General features: G+C 37.0%; 1 protein-coding gene across 5 annotated transcripts in view; it reads left to right on the top strand.

Moving 5' to 3' along the window:
- The first annotated feature begins 1,008 nt into the window (after positions 1–1,008).
- The window catches only part of slc8a1b (solute carrier family 8 member 1b), a 107,030-nt gene continuing 83,830 nt past the window's right edge, over positions 1,009–24,208 (top strand). Inside the window, exons 1-2 of one of the 5 annotated variants that reach the window (XM_059520216.1) lie at positions 1,009–1,082; positions 17,009–18,855. In XM_059520216.1, the coding sequence (XP_059376199.1) occupies positions 17,036–18,855 (1,820 nt within the window). In that variant the 5' untranslated portion in view covers positions 1,009–1,082; positions 17,009–17,035. Of the gene's footprint in view, positions 1,083–2,454; positions 2,577–15,304; positions 15,700–17,008; positions 18,856–24,208 lie in introns of those variants that run through there. The other 4 variants (XM_059520217.1, XM_059520218.1, XM_059520214.1 and 1 more) reach the window with 4 other exon arrangements.

A 24,208-nucleotide genomic window follows, 5' to 3' on the forward strand; every position in this document is an offset into this window, starting at 1 on the left:
CATCTTATACACACACAATGGACAACAAAATCACAGTTGAATTCATACACGTGTGAAAGCAGATTTAAAGGTTCGGCATGGATATTTCCATGTTTTTCTTTAATATTTTTGAGTACTGTATCAAATTCTTAGATTAACTGCACATTGATCTTAAATGCTATTTGTGGAGGAAATTTTATTTTCTGTATTAATTGCTTCTCTTTACTAAAGAGTGTTCTTTAGACTGTCATGTTTCAGTATGCTTGAGTTTTCGATGAGCTGAGAGATAACAAGAAATCTATTTAATGTGAATGTGCAAGACATGTGTGACAGGGAATGTTAAGTGTTTCCTCTTTGGTGCAATCTACATTAAACCTGATTGACTGTTTGAATGTAGACCTTTTCCTGCAGGAAAATAAATATTCAAAAGACTTTTGTCTCATATAGTACCTGTAATTAAAAATTGCCACGGCACTATTTAATCTAAACAGGCATCCCATGTAAATTATCGTAAACACTGGATGGATGGATCACCATTTTCCAGCATTAATAACTCAACTTCACAATTATTAACTAGTATAATCTAGTATAACCTGAAGGACACATGCTTTACACAGCAGACAATTCTTGACCACGCTGCTCTTCTGAGCCGCTCAATGAAATGTGTTTCACTCAATAAAACCATTACAGACACAGGAAGGGAGAATTATAGTGGCCTCAAAAGATTGAGCTCATAAAGAATTCTGTAGGTCTTTGGCACTAGGTTTGGACTCTACGGTTAGATGGAAACTGTTGACCTTGACACATTGAAACTGTAGACACACACACAGGTGATGCATAAACCCATATTATTATTTAAATATGATACGGCCCAGGCCCACTTTGGGTGGTGCTCAGTGAGACACTGAATACATGATTTCACCCCCCCCCCCCACCACACACACACACACACGCACACTTCCCCCACTCACACACTCCATTCGTGAAATATTACCTAAGCAGGTGATTCAGTATTTTCCAGTGACTAACCGATACTCACATCTTACCAGGCATTTTCCAGTGCTGTGAGAAGGAAACCTGCAGAGCTGTCCAGAACATGGCAGGTGAGACTCATTTCACACACGTTTTACACTCCGACTGTGTGATTTTCCATCAATACAGCAATATTTGCTGCTTCCAGTCAGGCTGTTTCAAGGCCTGAAGAGAATATTATTGTTTGCCATATTGGACAGCATGAAGTTCATTCTCATTTTGCGTCACTGTTCCTATAAAAAAAAAAGGGGTAAAGGCATCATTTTGCTACACAAATCTTTCTTTCTTGTCTTTTACTGGGTTCATTAAAATGAGCTCAGCTTTGTGTTTCACTGCAGCAGCTGAGCGCTGACTGTGTAACTTCGTTTTCTGCTTCTTTATAACGTCCTTCTCCTTGGCCGGTTTCTCAGTCAGAGAAAAATCAAAGATAAAGCTGAACTCCAAAACTGTGGACTCGACTGTATGGTATAAAGTGTTTAAATAGGTATATGCGTGTTTCTACTTTTTTGGTCATTCTGAAAGTGCCACATGAAGCTAAATAATAGAAGTGTTCGTTTGCTTCAAAATAATAGTTTGATAGTTTATTAACCCTCATGAGTTTTCAAACTGGTGTGGCTCTTTTTCTCTTCTAGAATGGCAAAGTAGAAAAACTATGAGTTTTCCAGGCTCTTTTTCTATACAGTTAAAGTGATTGGTGACTAAGTACTGTCAATCTTTACCACATAAAATATCATAAAAGTGCCCCATATGACTCATGCACTATACTCTGAAGTCATACAGTAACGTTGTGTAGAGAACAGGCTGAAATGTTTCATTATTTAGTGAAATTCTTGTCATAAAGTGAGGTTGACATCTGTGGTCACCATTCACTTTCATTGTATAGAAAAAGAGCTTGGAAATTCGTAATTTTTCTTTTGGTGTTGCACCGAAGAATGTAAGTCACACAGAATTCAAAAGACACAGTGATGAGTAAATGATAACACTGTGAACTCCATTTGGCACACATCCACTTCCTGTCGTGAATATCAATGTGCATGTATGAGCGGCGTATGTTGTTTTCACATTTCTGTGACTGCAGAACGAATAGGAGGGTGTGTAGTAACTAGAAAGGAATGCAATACTCAACTCATTTTAATGAAAGTCTTTCACTAAAATCTTTCCATTAACATAACCTCTCAGTCATGTCTGTTTTGGGCCCTGAAACAACAGCACAGCCCCTAGAAATAACCGAGCAGGTTCTCTGGTGTCCCAATATTAATGTGAATTACTTTGGTTTCTGTGCAACCAAGTGCTACATAAAGCCTCTTTTATGCAACTCCAAAATGGAGCAATATTTTGTATTCCTCATTTTTTCTTTTAAACGGTAAAACACACTTCCTCCTCATGACCAGCCCCATATTGTCACAGTAAGCTAATTTTAACAGTTGCTGTACTTCTTGCTCTAGCTTCTTTACTGAAGCTAAAAGCAGTCAAGAGAGGACACAATTAGCATTTTAAAGTGGAGGGTACCCCTGTGTGAATAAATTAAAGCAGTGCTGCCTGTGATGAGAAGACAGACACTTTCAGTAAGTCAAGAAACCGCCTCATTCACATCAACTCTGCTAAACAGCTTAGTGGGTTTTGTAAGACCAAACATTCCAGTGAGACGTTGATAAAAGCTTGACGTTGTACAGTTGCTTGTCAATGGCAGAAAAGTTAAAAAATTAGAGATGTTGGTTCCATATCAGTTATTGGCCATTATTAGAAATTTATCATTTGTTGATATTGGATATTTAATTCCACATGCTTGTTGTCACTATTTTTACATTTAGATTAGCTTTCACCTGATGATGCCTTAGATTTAATCTTTAAAACATGAATAAATCAATAACGCTTTTAAACATAATCTTTACCTAGTTGTACAGTATTTTTATTTTATTATAAAATTGTATTGTTTTGGCAAAATAATATATTATTTTAATATCTGCCATTTATTAGTAATTGAGCATAGCATGAAAATAATTATCTGTTAATCGATATCAGCCAGAATTGTAATGTTGATGCATCCCTGCTGAGTACATTATTTATTTATTTTTATTTTATCCTGTAGTTTTTACAGGAAATCACTGGCAGATATGGTTTTATTTTGTAAAAATACAGTAAAAATGTCAACAATTACAGAAAAACCTGTAAATATTGTATTTTAAAACTAATTTATAATTGCTATCTCACCAATTAAAATATATTTTAAGATGTGGCTAATTCATACGAATTTGTAGAACCACTGCATTTTTGTAAAATTTCTGTGAGCAGTAAGTTTAGGGGTGGGGCTAAGGTTGGTCCTTTATATCAATTCTCACGAATTTGCCAACTTGTAAAATACATACATAAAAATTTTTGACAAATCGTACGAATTCATACAAGTGAGGTCTTACAAATTCATATGAATTAGCCACTTTTTGTTTAAACTGGTAAATCAGCAGCCCTTTTCTGCTGAATTAAGACCACAGTGCTAATAAAACATTTTTGTACCTTTAACATATATTAAAAATGACCACAATAACAGGTGGTGAATATTTAACAGTAAATTTATTGTGTTTTATAGTTAAATTACAATGATTTTTTTACAGTATATGGATGGAATATTGAACCATTTTGTAAAACAGTTTACACGAAGAGTGCCATTTTCCAGGCTTTTGAGCAGATGTCTTTTGCCCCCATCTCCCGATGAGAAAGGTGTTGTTTTGATGCTTGGTTGCCTGGTCTGGTCAGCATGGTGCTGTTTCTTCTGAAATCACAGCTGCAGGCACAAGCTGTGACCTCCTCACTCTCAGTCACAGGGGGCAAAATGTCCATGAGGAAACTTTGATATGTTAGCTCTTCAAAAGACAGATAGTGTCAACAAAGAAAGAGATACTTGCTGTAGAAATGGCATTGTGTAACCGTAACTTTAGTTTCTATTTTTTACAAGATCCTAACTAGGCAAAAGGTAACTGAAGAAACCTTTTTCTAAGGGAAAAGGTTAGCTGTTAGCTGTTCACTGGTTTGAGAATTGATTGGCATGAACTGTGACAGTGCAGAGCTGGTGATGAGCTGTGAGCATTGTTATTTCTGCTTGCTTAACTTCTCATTCTGCATATTTTCCAGCTGAGAGTGTGCGTGTCTATGCATAAGAATATGTGCCTGTGTGATTTGTAATATCAGAAGATCTGCTATGCTATATTTCCATTCCTTTGATCTGATTGGAAGCCACTAAAAACTGTTGAGGACCATCTGGAAAGTACCTGTATTTATGAGAGAATAACAAGAGCTGAAATGTACATGTGGCGTGCTTTGAACATCAGTTTCTCTGCACACACATTTTTTAGATGTTTGAGTGTTTTTTAATTCATTGCTGAATTCTTAAGCTCAGGGATGCTGTTGATAAAGACTAGTGAGTGAAGGGGTTGTTTTCGAGAACACAGTAGTTGAATTCCCTGTGGGCTTGAACCAGTAACATTTAAAAAAAAAACAGCATACTTTCTAGGCCTAAGTTTGAAGTGAAGTTCTACAGAGATGATGTTGGAGTTGGTGCTGGGATATGCTGCTAGTTATGTGTGAACAGTCGCGGTGCTTCTTGAGTAGTTTTAGGAGTGGTTTTGGTTTAGTGTGGTAATGAGTAATGTGTGACTTATTCAAAACCTTTCATAGGTTAATTAAATTACAATTGTTAATTGTAATTTCCTAGGTGCAGTAAAGTGCCACTAGTTCAGTTACTGTAGCTAACATCAACTCACTGACACATTTTAAATTCTAGCCCAGGGGTGCAGTGGAATTCAGTGAAATTTACACAGACAAAAATTACTATTGTAGATCGTCTACAGTGTAACAATATATGAAGCACAGGTTACACATAAAGCAATTTTCAACCCAATCAGTTTTCTGTTGGTCAACATGGCAAATCTACATGACCAACTTAAAGCCATTGTGAAATCTGGGTGTGTGAATTCCTGTTGAAATTATGGGATTTTGAACATTCTAAGAAAAACATCTTTGTCATGTTGGTTTTTACTATTTTTCAAGTTAAGCCTGAGTAACATAATTTCCATTTTTTTATTAACCAAGACTTATAAGATAACAAAATAAAAAATTAAAAAAGATTGACAGATATTAGGCCAAATTGAGTGAAGATAAACATCTTTGTCATAATTTTATCTTTGTCATTAACATAGAAAACAAACAGTGCTTTATTTTTAAGATACAGTGGTATATTTAGAAGCTGCATTCAAGAAATTGAATAAACATAAAAATAAAACACTATATACACTTCACTGTGTAAATTATACAATGGTTTTCCTACTATCAAAGTCCCTGCGGACCAGTTTGGATACCCACATTTTTTAAAGTATCTTCTGTTGTTTTCAGAACAATAAATAAATTAATACATGTTTGGGACAACAAAAGGGTGAGTAAATAATGATTTTTGAGTAATTTGATTAAATAAATTTTTGAATATATTATCCCTTTAATGACAAGCAGCAGCAAGTTTAGCACCTAGGGTTGCCACTTATACCCCCCCTCCCAATATACTGTATGACATATATGATTATTTACTGTACTTCTTAAGACATTAAGACTTGTTTTCATAGACTATATCTTGAATATTAGTGTTTTTAAGTATAAATAAGCAATGTCAAAAGGCCTAATTAAAGTCAAAGAAGATCATTTTAGATAGTGATACAATTGCACAGGGTTTGAGCAGCCTACTGTTGCTATAGTAACCTCCTCAGATGAACTTTTAGCGGGTTTACCCAAATGTTATTTGAAAACACTGTTAAAACACATACTTGTATGCTAAACAAATGTGACAAAACCCCCCAAATTTTGAGGGGATTTAAGTCTTAATTAGGGGGGGTCAGACCCCAAAATAATTCACATCTTGGTGGGAAAATGTTAGAATAGTATTAGAGCTATGCTTTTTTTCTCTCAAACACAACTAACATTTCATACAAAAAGCCTCTTGCACCTGTATAATCTAAGATTTTACAATGAGAGTTCATTTGATTGACAGGTAAAGAGAGTCTAGCCATGCTTATGCTCATAATCACTATGCTAATGACAGGGTGTTATTCACAAGGAGGTGAAAGCGTAGGCTAGAGTCTCTCTGAAAGAGGCCAACATAGGTTAAGAACAAAAACTTGATGCCATTATAACACTCCTGTTAACAGGTCTATTCAATGTGTGTCTGCCTTCATTTGTATAACCACAGAATGTAGACAGTATGTTAAATCAAAGTCTTTGATTTCCATTGAATATCAGCATTAGGCCCTCAGTATGTGTCCAGTCAATTAGAGGTTACCTGACTGAAGCATGCTGAACTAAGCTTTACTTTAGATCATTTTATGTTACAGAAAATCACAAAATAGTATCTTGACATAATGACCCATGAACTCTACTCACTCTTCATATGATGAGCGATCAAACACAGGCAAATTTTTCCATGAAATGTTCTGGTGAACGCTGCACGTCATTCAAACGACTCCCCGTGTCGTGTTAAACGAAAGGGTTTCTGATAATTATGGTAATTACCTTTTAAGTAGTCGAGCCCAAGACTATTAAACGTTCTTACGTGAATATGAAACGTTGGTGCAATGTGTGCTGCGGAGCTGACAGCTCCTGTGGTCTTGCATGCCCACTCAAACCTTTCTGCTCAACAACCCCCTGCCCTTTATTCACACATACACACGCAGACAGTTGCACAGAAATCTGTCCCTTCATCCCATCTTCTTCTCTCCTCTATTCATCTCTGGTCCCTTCTGCACATGACAGACCACAGCTGCCTTTGAGTTCTGTTCCCATTACTCCCCGTCTTTTCTTTCTTTTTGTTTCGCATGCACATGCTGGTATACACATACACACACACACACAGCAATTATCAAAGGCAATGAGACTGTTAGGTTGATGGATCGCCTTTTATAAAGTTGCTGGAATAGAAAGACCTGGGTATGGGAGTATTTGCATGAGTGTATATGAGTTTCATCTTCCTGTTTCATCTTTCTGGTCATTGCTGGGTAATGTTAATGGAGTTGTAAACAAATGATTTATTTTTCCATTTAATCCTGCCAATAGCCAAGCAAATCACATCATTTATCTCATTCATGTATTAAGTAGATGTTTTTTTTTTAAGTGGTATTTCATAAATCCAGATAATCAAAATTTTAAGTGTATTAAGCTTTTGATTATTTAAAGGAATTGTTCTGTTTCTTTAACTATTGAACATTTCGATAATATAGTGTAATGTAATGTGATATAATATACATTCTTAAAAATAAAAGTGCTTAGGTTCTTCACAGCGCTGCCATAGAAGTACACATTTTAGGTTGCACAAAGAAACATTCAGTCAAAGGTTCTTTAAAGAATCATCTATTTCTTAGCTTTTTAGAATCTGAAGAACCTTCTTTCGCCACAAAGAGCCTTCTGTGGAACATAAAGGATTTTTTTAGATGTTAAAGGTTCTTTATGGAACCATTTAGACAAAAAGGTTCTTCTATGGCATCTTGAATCACCTTTTCAAGAGTGTAATATAATATTGAAAGAAATGTGATGGAAGTAAGATAAACTGCCTCTTACACTAACATTATCCTCAACCAAGGCTACATTTAACTAAAAATACAATAAAAATAGTAATACTGTAACAAATATATAATTACAACTATAACATCTGTTTTATTTTATTTTATTTTTTAATACAATTTTCAGCAGTCATTACTCCAGTCTTCAGTGTCACTTCAGAAATCATACCAAAATGCTGATTTTTTGCTTAAGTAACATTTCTTATTATTATATATGATTAAACCACTTAACACTGCTGCTTAATTTTTTTGTGGGAACCATGTTCCATTTTTGCAGGATTCTTTAAAGAATAGAAAGTTCAAATGAACTACATTTGCAATTGACAGGTCTAGATGGAAAGGTCTCCAACTGATAATATAAATCCAACTGTTTCATATAAAACTCTATTATTCTTTGACAAAGTGTTGGTTTCACCAACATGGTTTGTATGGTCCTCACAATATAGACATGCTTTGATGATTACAGTGAAAATGATATAGTTTTGTTGAGTCATGTGGACTGTGTAGGTGTATGTGAATACATTATGGAGAAGAGAAAAGTGTATTTTACACTTAAAAGTGTTTTATCAGTAAATAAATGAAATATAAGTTATGTGCATTTACTTACTAGAACAAATTTGCAAAAAGTGATCTGATTATGTTTAATGCTCTACCATCAATATTACTGATGGCTAAGGTCAAAAAAGTAAAGTCATGAAATGCACAGACACACAGTTTTTCTCCCACATTCATTGAGTCTGTTTCCTGAGTAGGTTATTAGTATTTCTGTTGTATTTTTATAATGCCAATTTTATTGTTAAATGTGCCCTTAAAAGCATTAAATAAATATTTTCTGCCTTTTTTTGCTGCCTTCAAATGCAAAGCTCAAGATAGTTGCTAGTGATGAGTTTGGTTATGTGTGTATTCTTGTGGTGCCATCACCAACATTAATTTCATCACTATGGTTGAACCACTTTAGACAAAAAAAAGTCTGAGTGTTTTGTTTGGGGTTTTCAGTCACATGTGCATCGTTTGAGGGTACATGAAAAAAGCAAATAATCATATGCAAGATCTTGAGTAAAAATAAATAAGTCTGTCCATACACATGGTGCATGTTTTTCAAAGTGGAGAAAGTTTACTCGCATACAGAAGCTTTCTAATGTTTGATAAGAAATCTCACTGACTCTCAATGTGAGAGATACTGTGAGGTTAGCTTCTGTATGAGCTTAGCATCTATCTGTTAGTCTGTATGATTGTCATTTTAAACGATATGTTTACAGTATGCTGCTTATTATCTATAACTGAATTAAGCAATACACATGGAGACATAAATCAAGCATTATGGTGACTGTTTGCAACTACACTATTCTAAATTAAGGTGCTTCACGATGCCATAGAAGAACCTTTTTTGTCTAAATGGTTCCATAAAGAACCTATAACATCTGAAGAACCTTTCTGTTTCACAAAAGATTCTTTGTGGCGAAAGAAGGTTCTTCAAATTATGGAAAGGTAAGAAAGAGATGGTTCTTTAAAGAACCTTTGACTGAATTGTTCTTTGTACTTTGTATTTTTCTTCATCATTTTCAACTACAAAATAGCATCTTGGGAAAAACAAAATACATTTACTTGAGGAGCAAAGTGATTAAATTTGTTTTTGGAGAATATATCTTGAATTATCTTGTTCCCAACACATTGTTTCAAACAAGAAAATACTAATTGTCATTTGGGTAAAAAAAAAAATAGTTAACTGAAAACAAGTCTTGATATCTTAAGAATGTTTATCTATTTTTACAGGAAGACAAGCTAAAGATAAAATTAATAATCAGTTTTGCAGTGTTGGGTTTAGTGCAGGGTTATTAATAGCTGTACAGTACATCATATTTGTAGCTTCAAATGTTTCACAGATTTGGCCACAATAATGGTCAAATTGCTAGTGATATGAGCATGCCCTTTGGGAACAGATATGGGTGTGTACTGGGAAAAACTATTCTGTAAACACACACATCCAAATTTACATTTACATTTATGCATTTAGCAGACACTTTTATCTAAAGAGACTTACAGTGCATTCAGGCTAAACATGTTTTTTAATCAGTATGTAAATCAGTATCTAATATCGTAGCCAATATGAACAATGCATGCCTGCAGATTCTGTTGGACATGTACTGGATTTGAAATATGATGTTTTCAATTTAAAATTTTAGCTTGTATCCTTTTTTTGTAGGTTATTTGATGGTAGTAGAAAATACTTGTTTACTCTTCCACAACAGCCTCAGTGTTGTTTGGGTTTATTAACTGGGTGTTCTAACACTCCAGTATCATCTTGGGGATCATTGCAGTTTTTAAGACATCATACATTTAGTTATGATGATCTGACTCAGTATGTAATAAACGACATCAGAAGTGATTAATCGCTACTGTTAGTCTTAATGGAACTTATTGGCAGAAAGCCTCATAGTCACAGCAGGGGTTCAAGTACAGATGTTAGGCACACACACACACACACACACACATACACACACACACAATGACCCAGTAATTGGAATAATACTAAATCCCATGACTCCACAGCTGATCTAAGCTCAAATTGCTTGCAGCTGAGTACACTCTTGTTGGATCGGTTTGGTTTGGGTTGCTGGTTTGTCTTTGGGTATGCTTGAACCAACTCATTTCCTTGTCAAATATTGGCATCTCTCACAGCTAACTTAAAAAATAGGTCACATTTTAATGGAATGGCAGAAATGAACGTTTTATAAACTGTTTGGATGCAAATCGCATGGCATATAATCAAGTTTTTTCTGGGACGTGGCCATAGATGTTTGTTTCCATTATCTAATTGGCTCTTAAACATGTAAACAGTCATACATATGTATGACAACAGACACAGTTTGTGCACACCAATATTCAAAACCAATGTCTGGAAACATTTGCAGAAATTTAGGCCTCTTTTGATTTTAAATTATAATAATATTCCACTAATATTTACTTTAATAACTGTTTTTGATCAAATAAATGTGGTAGTCATAAGTGCCTTCTTAAAAAAAATAAAAATAAAAATAAATAAATAAATTGAAATATCTGTCCCCAAACTTTTGAACAGCTGTGTGCACCTTGTTAATGGGGCAGTTCCCTCAAAGATACCTCCACTGTACCTTTAAATATTAGTCGTAAAGGTATTTGTGCCATATCTACCGCCTAGTATTAGTACACCTTAATTACGAAAGATTACAGCAGGTGAACCTGTTAATGTCAATGTCAGGTGACAAGCTCTTATAAATATCAAAGTACTGTAAATTATATCAGTAAATGCCAATATATTCGGACTATACCAGTAAATTAAATTTTGATGGTGTTGTGTGTATGAGATTTGTGAGCACATGATTCTCCTTTTCATTTTTCAGTAATCTTTCAGATGATTGTTGATTGGGAGAGTAGGATAAGTCAGGGTATTAGAATATAATTTGTGATGTAATTGCAATATAATTAATTTCCTGATTATTTACACATATCTATTGACACACACGAGTGTGTCCAGAATGAGCAAAACGACTCCAGTGTGGTGACTGCTGTCATGACCTCTGGCGCTCTGTGCTGCCGACACGGTTTGGTCTCAAAAAGAGCAGCACATAACGCCCCTGAAGGCAAAGCCAGACCCACTGAACCTCAAACATGCACACTAACAGCTACACTTGTGATTGTAGCAATAGTTGACCCAAAAATGAACATTCTGGCATCATTTACTCACCCTGACATTTTTTCAAAACCTGCATGATTGTTACTCTATACTTCAGAACACAGGAGTTATTTAGTTCAATGTCTAGGCTGTCTGTTCTTTTTTTCAAAGTTTTAAGTAGTAATGCCCCGAAATTAAAATTATTGGCCAAAGCGAACAAAATTAAATACTGGGCAGCATAACAAACACGTTTTTTTTTTTTGCAATATATATATATTTTTTTGACATTTTTTTTCCACCATTGTAGGCTTATTTTGCCATTTTTGTCACCATTACATAAATTAAATAACCAAAATGTGCTTTTTTTCTGCTTTTGTCTTGCTTTAAATAAATAAATAAATAAATAAAATAAAAAATAAATTACAAAACAACAATTTTAAAATATTTTCTTAACACTTTTTTTACATTCAAGCAGACATTATACCAAAGTATAATTTAACGTATAATTAATAAGTAAGTAAAATAATATTTTTGGGCTATTTTTGAGACCTGCATCAAAGACATTTTGCATTTAAGACTTGAGATCATGCATGTATTTTTTTACTGTACAAATAAAGCCAGCCTTGCTTAGCAGAAGAGAATTATTTTAAAACATTAGAATATATTACAGATCCCAATTTGAACACTATGTGTGGATGTTATAATGAATGTATTAATAGAACTGTTGTAGAGTAATTATGATTATCATTATTATTGCCCTTTTAATTTTATTTTACAGAACAACAGTAAAATTACAATACAAACCTTTATGAATTTTGATGGAGTTGTTGATTTTTCTCAGCTTTTATTTTAGCAGAAACCCGCAGAAAGATCTCAGTGCTTCTTTTTGTTGACAACAGCATGCCAACATCATATGTCTTTAAAAAAAAAATAAGCAACTGAAGAGTTACACAGTTTCAGCAAAGTTTTCCTCACGCTTTGGACTTTGAAACCTGGCGTGGCAAGCTCGTGCAGTGCTGTCAGAATACATGCAATTCGTGCGTGCATTAGAAAATATAACATTCTGCTGTTTATTCTGCACTTCAATCATCACACAGTAGCCTAACCACAAGCAGCCACCTCTTCTTCTCAACGGAGACATGTCATACAACACTAAACCATCTCTCGCTGTCGGTTCTTCGTGTTTGTAATGATTTCTCTGATAAGTTTAAAATTTTGCTTATTTTTTATTATTTTGGTAAAAGAGAAACCTCAACATTCAACATACAATTTAAATTTTAGTTTAAACAATCCTGTTTAAACCGTAACTTGAGGTTTTATTAATTTCACTGACACATCCTGCTTCAATGACTAACGTCCAGTTGCACTTACTCCTATTCTCATAAGGTGCTTTGAACGGCTAGTCATGCACCACATCAAGTTTGCAAACCCCACCTCCCTGGACCCCTTCCAGTTTGCATATCGGTCCATCCGCTCTACTGATGACGGCATCACCACTGCCCTGTGCCTTGCGCTGCTTTATTTACAGTAACTTTTATATTTTATTTTATTAATATTTTAATATTTTTTTTACATGTCCTTATTTGTATATTTGTATATCTGTATTTTTATGCTCTACTGTTAGTGTTATCTGTATGCACCAAGGGTCTGAGAGTAACGCAATTTCAATTCTCTGCATGTATGTGCTGTTCATGTTGAAGAATTGACAATAAAGCAGACTTTGACTTTGACATTGAATTTGACAAATGCAATGTAATATAATGTAATGTAGTATAATATATGTTCTTGGTTTGGTAATGCTTCAGTGAGTCAATAGTATATTTACGTAAGTGTAAAAAATATCAAACACTGCTCAGACATAGAGATTTATACAGGTTTTTCATCCATAAAGAAGAGAAAATGCACATGTACACACACACACAGAACATATACACTGTCAGCATGTCACCAACAGTGCAGAAGACAAACAGGTTTTGTGTCACATTAGGTCTGAGTGAGATGAAACTGCTGAGTGGAAAAGGTGGGAGAGTAGGACAGCTGAGAGTTATGAGACTTGGCTGACAGGAAGAGCCTGTTAAGTTATCAAATGTTATCAGAAAGAGACAGGAAATATTTTTGTCATGTTAAGAGATTAGAACACCCCCTCCCTGTTTAATTGCAGATCCAAAGAATATGACAGAATCTTTGTATAATGCATTTTTTCAGTTTGTCAACAAAATATTACTCAGTAACTGTAACTATATTCAGTGGTTGGCCTTTTCATCCTTTGTTCGGTATGAGTAAGCTTTCATTTTTGCAAAGTTCCCTGTGGGGCCTATAGAATTATACAATTGCAGAATTAGCCAATTATAATGTTAGATTCTTATTGAGCTTATAATATGACAAAACAAATATATGTAATTTTGAATTATTGTCAAGACAAAAACATTTGAAGCACTCTGTACTGTTTGAATAGCTCATAAATCATGTTTGACTGTAGATCTAGTAATGTCAACAGGTTTGTGTGAAGGTTGGGTACTGCAAATATCATCGTCTTTGTATGAAAACTATTAGCTCTATTTGTGTATGTGAAAAAGATAATGGTAGTTTAAACTGGCATTTTTACACATCAGGTTTGAGAGAGACTGTGAGGGTGGATGAGGGATGAGTAGAGAAACAGTGAGAGGGAAGGAGAGAAAGAGAGAGAGAGAAATCTCCCTCTGGCCAAAATGAACAAGAACTAGGCCACGCTGTACCACACCTGAGCAAAGCCAAAACAGCTGATGCTTCTTTTTTAATTCACCTTATAGATTTATTGAGAAAAAAAAAACTACTGTAACTTTGTTTTTGCATGGTTTCAGATGTGGCCTTAAAAAACACACTTCTGAGCCAAATGCAGAATAATGAAACAAATTGTTTCAAACAAAAGAGCCTGAGCAAATATTTGCACAAGTCTGACATTATTTGCCACACCTGTCTGATTCCAAAGAGGAAAAATCATCTTAAAGAAATCACTCTGTTGGTTTAAACAATGTTTTTTTTGGTTTAATTCCATGTATTCTTTTGTTTGATTTGACTCTGAAATTAAGGCTTGTTTATTCCTATATAATGATCTAATATTTTGAGTGCGTGAGAAAAAGAAAGTAGCAATTCACTAAAGGCCACCAAAGGTGAATACTCACCTGTGCTGTAATTCAGAGCTGCATGCCTCTATGGCGCCTCTGTTGACATAATGTGTTATTGCAGCCAAAAAAAAAAAAAAGTGGGTATGCAGCAGGTAAGCAAGAGACAGATTACTGTAAAATGCTCTCGTTTTTTTATGCAGATATATAATGATTTGTCATTTTGTTTATCATGCGCAGTAATATTATATATTATATATGTGTGTGTGTGTGTGTGTGTGTGTGTGTGTGTGTGTGTGTGTGTGTGTGTGTGTGTGTGTGTGTGTGTGTGTGTGTGTGTGTGTGTGTATATGTATGTATCAGTCGTGTTGCACATGGAATAATTTAAAATTAAAGCAAAAGGTTTATGAAAAGGTGAAGATCAAATAAATCTGTTTAGGTTTTAATGAAATGATGCAATTAAGATGTAAATTAGAGATTAAAGTGCATGTGTGCGCGCATGCATGTGAACTATTAATTTGTTCATATAATATTTGTTTCGAATTAGCCTAATTGTGCGAAAAGTTATTTTAACAAAGCTGAAGAACTTCGAAAAAAAATCGAATTAAACGTGCTGAACCTAAAAAAAACTGATTCGAGGAATGAGTGTGATTTCCCTCTTTACTACTTACAGACAAACCCGTTCATCATGGAATAGTGTGGCTTATACAGCCAGCCGGAGAGGTTGCAGAAAATGAATGAGATGTCGAGCGTGTGATGTATTACACCACTACAAATGAAACCGGTATTGTATCACGTGGTCACCGTGACTGATAATTCATTTATTGATCATCAGAAACGCGGATAAAGGACCGTTTGCGTTCATACATGTGTATAAGAGAGGGCAACAGCGAGAAAAAAGATAAACGTTGAAGCATGATCCCTGCTCTCCTCTTTCTCTTCCCAAACGCAGAGCGCGAGGCTCCGCTGCACGCGCGAACACACACACACACACACACACACACACACACACACTCACTCACCCAGTGACACACACACTGAACCAGCAGAGAGAGGGAAGAATGAGAAAGAACTCGCACGCACATTTCATCTCTCACAGATTTGCAGATAAAGCATCAGATATTTGATCGCTACGGGTCTGTTTGGGGAAAAACACGCGTATATGGAAATCGGAGGGTGCATTTAATACTCGCGTGGTTCTCTAATCTTTCCTGCATCTCCTATATAAAAACCTAAAACTAATGAGAGCTGGGATACTACTGGCGGCTTCCGACACGCACCGTCACCGTTAACACTTCTGCTGCCGTTTTCCCACAGACTGACTACTTCACGGAACACCGTTACGGTAAGAGGACCTTCTTTATATGTATATATTATGGGTTTGCATGTAGTAATGCTGGTGATATCGTTGCACGAGGGTTAATAGGGTGCCACCGTCACATTCACATCATCATTACGGAGAGTGACCCATACAGAGGTGCGCTCTCGTGCCCGTCCGGTGCGGTCCGGTCCGGTCCGCTGTAACTCGCGGATGATGCTTTAACCCGCGGTTCGCCTTCACCTCGTTTTACGGGATTCTGATGGGCACATGAAAGTTGTATTAAACACAATCTGGTTGCAAGAACACCCGCGATCTATGAGCACATCACGAAAAAAGCCCTTAAGGCAACCGTAGCCAACGTTTATCCGAGCAATAAACCCAAATAAGAAACGATGCGTGTCCGCATCGCGTAAGTTGTGGGATAACAGATGCTTCATCAGTGGATGGGGTAGAGGTGCTGAATGAGAGCAGTAGGTTGCGGTAGATGTGAATGAGAGTGAGCGAGATTTGAGCAGTGCTGAATTAAAGCGCTCTGTATTCGATTCTTTTGCATTCCAGGTCGCTAAACTGACCGAGGTTAAACGATCGTTCAAGCTACCGAAATGCGTATGATTACATAATTATGTAGAGGCATAATAAAAGCTTAGTGGTTTTGTTTCATGTGAATGTGTGAGTAATGTACGCAAGCTTTTGCTGTGCACTCTGCCCATTGATGACTGCAGATATGTTTGTGTGTGTGTGTGTGTGTGTGTGTGTGTGTGTGACTCTGTGGGTGTGTGCCCATGCATGTGTTTTGCACCATGATAAGTGTTTTTTCCTCTTGCTTCAGAGGCAGATTGCCACCCTTGGTATGATGGTGCATTTTGCAGGCATTGTTTTAAGTTAGGTCTGCTTACTTGAAATCAAGCACCATGCAGCGTCCCAATCTGAACCAACTGCTCTGGACTAATAGTGAGAAACAACTAGAAGAATGTAATTGAGCACTATAGGCTTAAGGGAGCATGTGGACTTGTTTATGCATTCTGTTGAAATGAACCTGATGATTGAATTGATAAACAAATTTGACCCGTAGTTAATCAAGGACAGATGCTCAAGAAAGAGTTTTTTGTTTTTGTTTTTGTTTGTTTGTTTTACCTGACATTTTGGGAATGTGCCTTTCAGCAAATGCTGATGAAATGTTCCAAAAATGTCAGCCTTGAATCAGTGGGGTAATAATGCAACAGTTTTTGAGAACACGTGTGTCGGTGTTAGTTATTGATCAATGTCCTGGTTTCATTTTAATAGTTGCTTGATCTTTTTTTCTCTTGATCCCACTTTTCTCTTTCTATTATAGCAGAAGTTTGCCACCGAGTAAGGAACGATGAGGCATCGTGAGACCTCCCCACACCTCTTCCTGAGCTTTCAGTGTCTAGTCATCTTGGTGATACTGCTGTACAACGTCCACCATGTGACAGCGGAACATGCTTCAGACCTCAGCCAAGATCATAGTTCTCCTTCCAACAAGTCTTTGAGCTGTGGTGGGTCAGCTACATGTGCCCCAGGAGTCATCCTTCCAATGTGGGAGCCCCCAAATCCTTCGTTTGGAGACAAGGTAGCCCGAGCCACAGTTTACTTTGTGGCAATGGTATACATGTTTCTAGGAGTATCGATTATTGCTGACCGCTTCATGGCTTCCATCGAGGTTATCACCTCTCAGGAGAAGGAGATCACCATTAAGAAATCCAATGGTGAAACGACCACTACAACTGTACGCGTCTGGAACGAAACTGTGTCCAACCTCACCCTCATGGCTCTGGGGTCTTCAGCTCCTGAGATTCTGCTCTCGGTCATTGAAGTGTGTGGCCATAACTTTGAAGCTGGTGACCTCGGACCCTCTACCATTGTCGGCAGTGCAGCTTTCAACATGTTCGTCATTATTGGAATCTGTGTCTACGTGGTGCCCGATGGAGAGCATCGCAAAGTGAAACACCTGCGTGTCTTCTTTGTCACCGCCACTTGGAGCATCTTCGCTTACTTGTGGCTCTACCTGATCTTGGCTGTTATCTCGCCGGGTGTTGTCCAGGTGTGGGAAGGTCTTCTCACTCTTTTCTTCTTTCCAATTTGCGTGGTCTTTGCTTGGATCGCTGACCGCCGCCTCCTGTTTTACAAGTATGTTTACAAGCGCTACCGAGCTGGCAAGCACCGTGGCATGATCATCGAGACAGAGGGGGACCGTCCCCTGCCGTCCAAGGTAGCTATCGAGATGGATGGGAAGATGTTGAACTCTCACGCAGTGGACTTCTTGGATGGAACTCTGGCTTTGGAACTGGAGGACAAAGATCTAGATGATGAGGAAGCAAGACGTGAAATGGCGAAGATCCTGAAGGAACTGAAGCAGAAACATCCCGATAAAGAGGTGGAGCAGTTGATTGAACTCGCTAATTACCAGGTGCTTAGCCAGCAGCAGAAGAGCCGTGCATTCTACCGATGCCAAGCCACCCGCTTAATGACCGGAGCAGGTAACATTCTGAAGAAACATGCGGCGGACCAAGCTCGTAAAGCGGTGAGCATGCAAGAGGTGCGCAGTGACACTGGAGAGAATGACCCGATTTCAAAGATCTTTTTTGACCCTGGCTCTTACCAGTGCCTGGAAAACTGTGGAACCGTGGCGGTGAATGTGATCCGACGTGGAGGCGATCTCAATCAGATGGTGTCTGTTGAATTCCGCACAGAAGATGGAACCGCAAACGCCGGCTCAGATTACGAATTCACAGAAGGCACTGTCGTTTTCAAGTCAGGTGAGACGCAAAAGGAGATCCGAGTTGGAATTATTGACGATGACATCTTTGAAGAGGATGAGAACTTCCTCATCCACCTCAGCAATGTCCGTGTACTTCACGAGGGTGATGAGCTAGAGACCACTGAAGCCAATCACATGGAGACCATCGCAACTCTCGGTGTGCCCTCTACAGCAACAGTCACCATCTTTGACGATGACCATGCTGGAATCTTCACATTTGAAGAGCCAGTCACCCACATTAGTGAGAGTGTGGGTGTCATGGAAGTGAAGGTACTGCGTACGTCTGGTGCCCGTGGGGTGGTGTCACTGCCATATAAAACCATTGAGGGAACTGCGCGAGGAGGGGGAGAGGACTTTGAAGACTCCCATGGTGTTCTGGAGTTCCAAAACGACGAAATCTTGTAAGTCATAGTCTCTATTTACAGTAAAAAAAAAAAATTATATATATATATATATATATATATATATGGGTTCCTGTCCTGATGGGTCACTCCTAAAATTTTATAGTTAAGAAGAACTGTGTAAGACAGTATGAATTTCATTTGTGTTAGTATAGGGCCCTGTCAGAACAGGAATGTAATGCATGTAAGATTTTTTTTAATTGTATGTGCTTGATGGAGCAGCATGTTTGATGCTAAGTAGTTTGCTGTGTGACATCAGTGATGTCACCGAGATATCAGAAGCATTATGTGCAAAGAGCAGCCGATGTAGGATGTCATCAAAAAGAAACTCCCTATATCTACTTCTCATCTTCTTCTCTTCTCCATCTTTTTATGTACTATATCTTTTACAATTCTCTCACTTTATATTTCAGCCTCAAAGCCTGATTCCTCAGTCAGTGGGAATGATAGTGATTATGATATTCTGTTTGGCAGATGTTTTGCTGTTTTGTTTTCTGCTTATTTATTATTTTATCGAATGCTTCGTGTAATCTTCATAAATGTTTAATGAGTTGTCTTTTTGCTTTTGACTACAGCTTTTGACTCAAGTTTGTTGTTTCTCGAGATAATGCATGAATGCGTGTTGCTGATCTTATAAGTATATTCCCTGTTGAAAAGCAAAACATTTTAGACCAGACTGAGCTGGTTAGCTGGTCTTGTTTAGTCCTGGTCAGGCTGGTTTATGGGGGCTTTGGGCACTTTAGGTAAACCAGGCTGGGAGACTAACTTAACCCTTTAAGCCCTGAGGCCATTTTTGCCTCACTGAAGTTGTTTTTTTCTGAGTGACATACGCAAAAATAATGACTCGAAGACTATAGCAAGGAGAGTCAAAAGGTTGGTATTGTTTGATAGAAAACTTCCTGTACTTTCAGTGAAAAAAATGTTATTACAATTATTTCATTTGGACATTCTCATGCTGAGAAAAATGTAAGAAAAATTTGAGTGCTCAAGAGATATTTTTCATATGTCTTTTTTTGACAGTTTCAAAAAATTCAGTATCTCAGGACAGAAATAAGGTAGGAGGAAAATTATTTTTGATGATGTTCCTCAGCATGTTAGCTGTATCTGTTTCATATTTTGTGGTGATAGCATAAAGTATCCAAAAAGTACAGTATCTTGTAACAAAGCAGACCTTTTTGTTTAGCTCTTGATTCATTTTAAAGGAATTAAAAAAAATTTTGTTTTCTGAGTGCCATACACAAAAATAATGACTCATAACTCCAAGACCATAGCAAGGAGAGTCAAAAGGTAGGTGGTATCTGATAGAACATTTTCTATATTTTCTATGCATTTGAATATTCTCATGCTGAGAAATAGGTGATGGAATGTAAGAAAAAGTAGTGTGGTCAAGGGAAATTTTCATATCGCTCTTATTTGACATTCAATATCTCATTAAAGAAATAAGGTAGGAGAAAATTACATTTTTGGTGATGTTCCCCAACATGTGTGCTGAATGTGGATGACATTTTGGGGTGATATCCTAAAGTAATCAAAAGTTACAGCATTTGGAACCAAGGTAGCCCTTCTCTTAGCCCTTTAAAGTTTTGAAATTGTTGTTTTGAATTTTAAGTAATGCCTCACTCAAGTTTAGTCAAAGCCCCAAATAATTATATTTGTTTTATTCTACGCACTGAGACCTTTCAAATGACATATGACTATCTGAGCTGTATAATATTTATTTATCGTGTATTAATATTTATTACACATAAATGGCTGCCCACTGCTCTGGGTGTGTGTGTGTGTGTTCACTGCTCTGTGTGTGCACTTTGGATGGGTTAAATGCAGAGCATGAATTCTGAGTATGGGTCACCATACTTGGCTGAATGTCATGTCACTTTTTTTTAAATTAGAATATCATCAAAAAGTTGATTTATTTCACTAATTCCATTCAAAAAGTGAAACTTGTACATTATATTCATTCATTACACAGACCGATATATTTCAAATGTTTATTTATTTTAATTTTGATGATTATAACTGACAACTAAGGAAAATCCCAAATTCAATATTTTAGAAATTTTTAATATAACTTAAGACCAATACAAAGAAAGTATTTTTAGAAATCTTGGCCAACTGAAAAGTATGACCATGAAAAGTATGAGCATGTACAGCACTCAATACTTAGTTGGGGCTCCTTTTGCCTGAATTACTGCAGCAATGCGGCATGGCATGGAGTCGATCAGTCTGTGGCACTGCTCAGGTGTTATGAGAGCCCAGGTTGCTCTGATAGTGGCCTTCAGCTCTTCTGCATTGTTTGGTCGGGCATATCACATCTTTTTCTTCACAATACCCCATAGATTTTCTATGGGGTTAAGGTCAGGCGAGTTTGCTGGCCAATTAAGAACAGGGATACCATGGTCCTTAAACCAGGTACTGGTAGCTTTGGCACTGTGTGCAGGAGCCAAGTCCTGTTGGAAAATGAAATCTGCATCTCCATAAAGTTGGTCAGCAGTAGGAAGCATGAAGTGCTCTAAAACTTCCTGGTATACAGCTGCGTTGACCTTGGACCTCAGAAAACACAGTGGACCAACACCAGCAGATGACATGGCACCCCAAACCATCCCTGACTGTGGAAACTTTACACTGGACCTCAAACAACGTAGATTGTGTGCCTCTCCTCTCTTCCTCCAGACTCTGGGACCCTGATTTCCATAGGAAATGCAAAATTTACTTTCATCAGAGAACATAACTTTGGACCACTCAGCAGCAGTCCGGTCCTGGATGCTTCTGACGCTGTCTGTTGTTCAAGAGTGGCTTGACACAAAGAATGTGACAGCTGAAACCCATGTCTTGCATACGTCTGTGGTAGTGGTTCTTGAAGCACTGACTCCAACTGCAGTCCACTCTTTGTGAATCTGCCCCACATTTTTGAATGGGTTTTGTTTCACAATCCTCTCCAGGGTGCGGTTATCCCTATTGCTTGTACACTTTATTCTACCACATCTTTTCCTTCCCTTCGCACCTGTATATATATTTTTAATTTATTAGCAAATAACTCAACACTATTTTGAAACCTGAGCTTTCAAATGATGTCCAGTTTTTGTTGATCAAGGCAGTGGTTTGAATAATATGATTAGTAATATTGACGCAGAGGGGGGGCCCTGGTACACGTCAGTTTAGAGAGACTGCTCAGCGCCCATTAAGAGTTGATCAAAATAATTACATTTTTAAAATGATACCTTTTTTGAGTTATTTCATTAATGGGGTTGCTTAGTAATTTTTATTGCCAGCGGGATACCTCTGGTTAAAAGGGTTAAACCAGCCAAGTCCAGTAAGCTAGAATGGTTTAAGCTATTTTTTTTTTTTTTTTTAACAGTGATTGCAAAGGTTCCTTGCCATGTGACCCATGGATTTCTCATGCTGACATTATGACAACATACACTTTCTAGTCTACAGATCTTCGTGTGAGTGTGTTTTGTTGTTAGCTGACAAGCTGTTGCTTGACATGAGAGGAAAGCCTCAAAGCTATCTCAAACATATCTCTTGCACCTGAGCAAAGGTTGTTGAAAGTGAATAATCAGCCCATCTGCATAAGACATACGCTAAAACAGAAAACCGTCCATCTGCCCTAGAATGCAGTACAAGGCGTTAGGCAAGCAGATTGACCGATTGTAACAGACCATGTATATTTTAACCAGATTCAAAGCAGATGTTGACAGTCAGACTTTTAGGGGCCTGTTGGCCAGTTGCATACTTTCCATAGAGCAAAGCTGTGCGTGCCTTTTTAAGTGGATTTTAATAACACTCCTGTAATGAAAGGATGAAGGGATAGGGGGTGTGTTGTGCGCTGTACAGGACTATAGACAGAATTAGGTCCGCTTGCAGCTCAATGCACATTCAAAAACTCTGATGTTTTGATTTACTTGGGATCTTAAAAATTTCCAGAACATATAATTAGAACATTATCTCAGCATTCTGGAATATGAGTGTGGAACAAGACTGGAATGCAGGGTTACCTCACTGTGCAGGACCATGATTTATTGCACTTTCTGAGTCCTTTTGGAACCGTTTGGACGCTCTGTTTACTAAATACAGCCCTGTGAAAGTTATTCACTCCAGAACAGTGTTTGACCATGCTTAGAAACATTCTGGATATCAGTGAAAGAAGAATGCACTGCCAAAATCTCTCTTTAGTGCCAAACTGTTAACATCACAGATGTGCTTGCAGTCACACAACTTTTAATTTCATCACATGCATGTGTGGTCTCGTCTCACACGGTAGATCATCTATATTCAAACTCATGTGGTAAATATCAGTTCAATATGCCCTTTATTTTGGTGGCTTCTGGGTGTAATGGTTGTGCTTTGGTGGTGTCATGGGATGTTAAGAATTCCAGGTCAGTCCTCATGAAGGGAGACAAGGCTGTGAAGCACCATCGTGCTGCGATGCCCTTGAACAAAGAAAGAGAAAACACAGATCTAAAGTTTGAGCTCCTCGCAGGCCTGTGGTTTCTTTGCTCCCATTGGTTTATTTCGAGAATCAGGAGCGCGGGCATTAACTGATAAGCAGATTTCAGCAGAGCTAGAACACCTGTCAGACACAATGTCCTACGCATCCCCTGATCATTGCTTGTTTGCTAATTAAATATTTGGCTTACTGATTATTCTTAGGGCGCACAGTCACAATACATACAGTACTGCAGATGAAATTAGCACAAAAAAATTGAGAAAATTCACAGATTCTCATTGAGTCTGCTGATGAGTGTTTTATACGGTATCAGGTTCTGTTGAATTTAATGTCATTCATGTTTTTGCATTTAATGTCTTTAACTTTCAAATTCAACTCCTGAATTGTAATAAATGTAATTTGATGTATCACATATAATGAAGAATTGCAATTTAAAATGTAACAAAATTTAACTCTTAGTCAAGGCAAATTTTGAATATTGATTTAAAGTTTTGAAAAAAAAAAAGAAAAAAAAAAAAAAAAAAATATATATATATATATATATATATATATATATATATATATATATATATATATATATATATATATATATATATATATATTGTAGATTTGTAGACCTTACTGACAGATAGGTAGATGTTTTAAAAGTTCACTTTTATGAATGTGTATTTAGTTGATCTATTTAATCCTATGAAATAAATGATCTTTTGTGGAACTGAATGGAAGAACACTTAATTTCCTTTATTCTTCCTGTCATTCCAGTTCCAATTCAACTTTGAGTGATGTGGCTATTAAGTTCAAACTTCAACTCAACACTGAAAGGATGCCAGTTATTCAGTTCTGAATTTTGCTCAACCCTGGTTTATATTCATTTCCGCCAGATCTCACTTTAAAAATATTTGACAG

The sequence above is a fragment of the Carassius carassius genome, chromosome 32 (genome assembly GCF_963082965.1).
Source record: "Carassius carassius chromosome 32, fCarCar2.1, whole genome shotgun sequence".
Classification (NCBI taxonomy): domain Eukaryota; kingdom Metazoa; phylum Chordata; class Actinopteri; order Cypriniformes; family Cyprinidae; genus Carassius; species Carassius carassius.